At 48.4% G+C, this 5,070-nt stretch overlaps 1 protein-coding gene across 2 annotated transcripts; it reads right to left on the bottom strand.

The window, feature by feature from the left end:
- Positions 1 to 851: 851 nt before the first annotated feature.
- On the bottom strand, positions 852 to 4,494 carry LOC100282607 (polygalacturonase). 2 transcript variants are annotated; one of them, XM_008663719.3, is made up of 6 exons: positions 4,229 to 4,494; positions 3,592 to 3,909; positions 2,666 to 2,786; positions 2,395 to 2,569; positions 2,211 to 2,281; positions 852 to 1,926 (listed from the first exon to the last, which is right to left on the bottom strand). In XM_008663719.3, the coding sequence occupies exons 2-6, from the start codon at positions 3,892 to 3,894 to the stop codon at positions 1,247 to 1,249; spliced, it is 1,350 nt and encodes a 449-aa protein (XP_008661941.1). In that variant the 5' UTR covers positions 3,895 to 3,909; positions 4,229 to 4,494; the 3' UTR covers positions 852 to 1,246.
- Positions 4,495 to 5,070: the final 576 nt, after the last annotated feature.

The following is a 5,070-nucleotide window of genomic DNA, read 5'->3' on the forward strand; positions in this document are numbered from 1 at the left end:
ATCTGCTGCTCGGTATGACGGTATCCAATGGTGTTCAGTTTTCGCGTAACATTCTGCTTCCTGCTCACCAACAGCAGCTTCGGTACCAGCAGCCCGTGTTCCAAGACAAGGTTCACTGAGCCTTTCATGGCATTTTGGGGTCATGCAGCACCTGCTGCTTCAGTCTTTCACATGCTACCCTACTGAAGTTTAGTCCATGTATCCAATGTTTGAATATCTATTAAATATAATCTCGATTAAGTTTAATGAATTTATCTCATCTTTTAGTCTCTATCTCTACAATTAGTTTTGTAATTAAACTATATTTAATATATGTAATTATCATTTAGACATTCGATGTTGTATTGACTAAACTTTGTTGAGTGGAACCGAACAACACGTAATAGATATACAACAAGCGCCAGCAGCATGACCAGCTAGCTAATCATCGGTGCCAGCTCCCGTGATGGTTCTGTTCACCGTCCACTGCAACTGCAAGTGACCGCAAAGCAGATGCGAATGCTGGCTGGAGCCTGGAGCTTGCGCAAATGGCGACCGCCCAAGACGGCGCCAGCTCAGCGGCCCGCCCGCCGCACTGCATGGCGACAAAGCGAAGCCAATGAAACCGCCCCCACCCCCAGGCCCCCAGTAGGCCATGGCCATGCTCGGTCATCTAACAAACTCTATGGACGGACGCCAATTTGTTTGGCAGCAACGGGAGCGAGGGCCTGGCCCCTGGCCTGGCTACATTCCGCAGGCGCCTGCCAGCCTGGGGAACCCAGGACCACGAGAACATGTGAGGTGTTGGTGTACTGGTTGTTTGTTAGATTGGATGGATCATGGATGGATGTACCCACAAGGATGACAGGATGTATACAGAGCCACTGGATCATGAATTCATCATGTGTTTTATTCACCAAATCGACAATCGTATGAAGCAACTCTCTGGACTCGACTCAACCCTCTACTACCACAAAAATTCCTTCTTACAGATTGAATGAAGAAATCATAACTGTACAAGCAAATTAACAGCTCGATGTCGACCGTCCGCCGCCAGGCTTGCCTCCCGCAAGAAAGGCGATGCAGCTGAGCCCTCGAAGCCGACGGCCGGAGAAAAACGGTGAACGATTCTTTTCTTCAACGACAGGGGCGCGCCTATAGCTTCAAAGAATTGTCGGGGGAGGAAAAGGCGGCTTGAGAGATCCTCTGAAGTGTACAGGGGACCGGGAACAGGAAAAAGGATGGACACTTTGTACTCTCTGTGCATTTACGCTGCTGCAATGGCGGCGGCGTGGAAGCTAGGGAGGGTGGAGCAGACGGAAGCGTCTGAGGATTGGGTCTGCAGATCCAGGCAAGGCTCGGGGAAGACCAGCTCGGAGTATCCGGAGACGTTGGAGCAAGACCAGTGGGAGGTGGGACTGGCCGAATCGGCCAGTGAGAAGTTGATGTTGGAGAGGCAGATGTCGGTGAACGGGTCGCCGGCGATTCCTGACAAAACGCCAGCGACCGAGATTCTTGTTCCAGTCATGTTCTTCAGGGTGATGTGGCTGACCACCGGGAGCGCGGCCGGGTCGAACTGGTCATCTGGGTGGCTTGGCCAGTCACCGGTGAATGCGATGGCGACGTCGACGTCTTCCATCTGGACGTCTGAGATCACGGTGTCTCTGATATAGCCTCCGCGTCCCGGCGCGGTCTTGAAGAAGACGCCTCTGGACGAAGAGTGGATGAGGAGGCGGTCCGCATGGATGTCCGAGATCCCGCCCGACATCTCGCTCCCGAACGCGAGAGCGGCGCCCAGTGAGGACTGCAGATCCAGTCTGCTTATGTGGATGTCTGAGGTTGGCCTCCCGAAAGCAATGCCTTGCTTGTCCCACCCGCTTTTTAGTGATATGGCGTCGTGGCTAACACTGATACTGCTGTCCTCGATGCACATATTTGAGCATGAATCTACAGAAAAAAAAACACATACGCAGAGAGGAATGGATCAGGTTTTGGCCATGGTTCTGCGGCGAATCACCTCAGGTGATGGGTTAAAATGTTAAACGTAGAGCATAGAATAATTTGCTGTCTCCACCAAGTACACAGCCACAACTGAAACTGGCTAGTATAACTTGTCTCAGTTAAGACATACTTTAAGTAGATGATACTCAGGATACATATCCAAAAAAATGTTCCGGTCACATGGATTTTGACTAAGGTAAGGAATGCATGATGATCAAGTGCTGCGTTACCTGGAACGATTCCATGATTAAGTGGAGCATCCAATGAAGTCTGAATTGTGACACTATGGACCACTACATTGCTGATGGAAAACAACGGAAACATGTCAGTAAGTAATTTTTGACAATCTCTGTCTCAAAAATCTAGCAGGACAGAGCAGAGCAGATTCTATAGTTGCAAACAATGTTAGCGTACCTGCAATACACTGGATGTATACTCCAAGCAGGGGAATTTAAAAATGTTATGTTCGAAATGACGATTTGCTCAGAGTCCACAAACTCCACAAGATGAGGGCGACTATAGTTCAACTTATTCGAACGAAACCAGTTCCACCATGTAGAACCCTGGCCATCGATTGTTCCATTGTTTCCTGAAAGAAGTGTGTTCTTTAAGTATGTAAATCAAATAACTACTAGATAAAATACTGATATGTCTCAAACCAAGCGTGCTTTAAGATTTCATTTACCCGTAATTACAACATCAACTAGATTCTGCCCGTTTATTAAGCTTCGATGCCTCGAACCTGGAAGGTCCATTCCTCGTCCATATGATGGCAAAGGTTCGACAACAGGCCACTGTGAAACGTCCTGAAGTAAAAACACAAGTGCTTACAGTTAGTTTAAATGTTTAACTTACGATAAGGCATCTAATTTCACAGCTATAAGGAGAAAAAGTGAAATGCATACAAAATATGTTCCTTTCAATGTTCAAAGATTTGCAACGCCTATTAAAGATCTTAGACTGCTCTTTCCGAACAAACAAAACTTCACCAGCATGCAATGGAACAGATACTAGACATGTCCTCACCATGCAGAAAACTATATATTACAGACAAACAATCTCAATCAGCCCAGTGCATAAAGCAGCTTGACTTCAAATCAATGCAAATGGTATTTGTCTTTCCTTAGCTACTGCCCCTCACATCGATAACTACGTGTCACCATCATCTAGTGCTCCTGTCTTGATTAGCAAAGTCGCATACCATTACGCTAGCAAAGATCCGAAAGAATATGGAACGTTGTAGTACTTAACGAAAATATGGAAGAACAAAACATATACCTCACTCCCAAGCAAAATATTTTCAGATTAAATCCTAGAAATAGAAGCCTCACCTATGAGGTTTACCAGGAAGGCTGGAAAAATATCGCTCCAGTAGGACATCTTCCACCAACCGTATCCAAACAAACAAATGGTGGCATGGGCTGGCCATTGCGTTGCTAGCAACTCTCAATGCAAATGCAAATGCAAATCGAAAATTGATGGCCAAACAACATCCTAAACACCCAGCTGCCTATGCTCTACGGAACGGAATTGGACAAGTAATGACACAGCAAAATGCTCACGCGGACAGAAGAGAGAGAAAACAATTGCAAAATTGAGGTGGACAACAACCTGCGTGCCAACGATGACAGCGCCACTCTCCAGGAAGAGGGTAAGGTGGCTGGTGAGATTGAAACTGCCGGTGAGCCACCGGCCCCTGGGAATGTACAGCTGCGCGCCGCCCTTGTCGGCGAAGGAGCGCAGGTAGAAGACGGCGTTCTGGAAGGACACGGTGTTGAGGGTGACGCCGTCACCAACGGCCCCGAACTCGGTGATCGTCACGCTGTGCGGCCGCGGCGGCGCGGGCGGGCGGCGCCGCGTGCACTGTGGCTCCGCCTCTGCACAGGCGAGGCCGAGTACCAGAACTGCCACCATCGATGCCAGAGCCACCTGCAACCAGCACGGAGCCATAGCCAGTCAGTGCTCAGTACTAGCGCTGTTCCCATGAGTCAATCCAGTACGGAAGCTACACAATCAATACGCGCAAGATCTCAAGGGACGCGTCACGCGCGCACAGGAAGATCCCGATTTGCGGCGACGAGAGCAGAGCGAATCGAGACCCGGGCATCCCCCTAGCAGGAACACGGCACTATGCGACAATCCCAGAGAACCCATTTCGCGGGAGGCCACGGCGAGCAAGAAAAGAGGCTCCCCTGCGGAGGAAACCCACGGCACGGAGGGTTCGACAAGGCACAGTGATCAGACATACTTACTAGCCTCGCCATCAATTTCCCCCCTTTCCGGCGGAAGGGGGGGAGAGCGGAGCGGCAAATCAGGGCAGGCGGACCAGAGAAGATGAAGCTCCGACACGCGGTCGAAGAAGACGAGGGATTCGCCTGGGATTGGAGAGTAGAGCGGAGTTGGCCCAGTGGAGAAGGAGATAGAACGAATAGCGGAGGGTGGCTGACGCGAAGCTTAAGAGCAAGGGTGGTATTTTTTTCTTCTTTTTTGTGTGCATAGGTTTACAGCGTGGCTCTCGAAAGGTCCTCCGTGTGCTATAGTAACGTTCGCTCCGTATGACTTCTTGAAATACAATGTAAATGAGACATAGAGATAAAAAGATGGAGAGGAATTAATCAATACTTTATGGTTGATTTGGTGACAAGTGATCTCGGGAGGATTGGAGGGGATTGGAGGAAATGAACTAATTCCCTCCGATCCTCCCGGGATCCCGGATCACCAAATGAAGCTTTATGGGTGGACGTGGTTTCTTATATACAAAGTATAGGGGTGCGGTGTAGGGTGTAGGGACACGACTGTTCATCGTGACCGTACGCCAGCGAACGGTTGTCTCAATCGTTGGAGCGATTATCCTCAACACTTCCCCTCGATCGATCCAATCAAAACAGCCTTCAATTATTCTTCCAATATATATATATATATATATATATATATAAGAAATCTAAGATAAATGTATATTAAGTTAAATAGTACCAAGTGAACTCCTTAAAACTTAGTGAGAAAAATAAAGAGTAGAACCATGGTATAGCACTGTTCTCCCATGGATCTCTAGCCCAAAGAATAATAGTATGTCTATAGCCATCATCTCAA

Source organism: Zea mays, chromosome 10, assembly GCF_902167145.1.
Source record: "Zea mays cultivar B73 chromosome 10, Zm-B73-REFERENCE-NAM-5.0, whole genome shotgun sequence".
NCBI classification, from domain to species: Eukaryota; Viridiplantae; Streptophyta; class Magnoliopsida; order Poales; family Poaceae; genus Zea; species Zea mays.

Excerpts from the sequence above, each read along its gene's own strand:
- LOC100282607 (XM_008663719.3), bottom strand. The coding sequence starts at position 3,894 with ATGGTGGCAGTTCTGGTACTCGGCCTCGCCTGTGCAGAGGCGGAGCCA. Across the intron at positions 2,570-2,665 it reads AGTTGATGTTGTAATTACGG|GAAACAATGGAACAATCGAT; the intron begins GTAAATGAAATC and ends CACTTCTTTCAG. Across the intron at positions 2,282-2,394 it reads ATACATCCAGTGTATTGCAG|CAATGTAGTGGTCCATAGTG; the intron begins GTACGCTAACAT and ends GTTTTCCATCAG.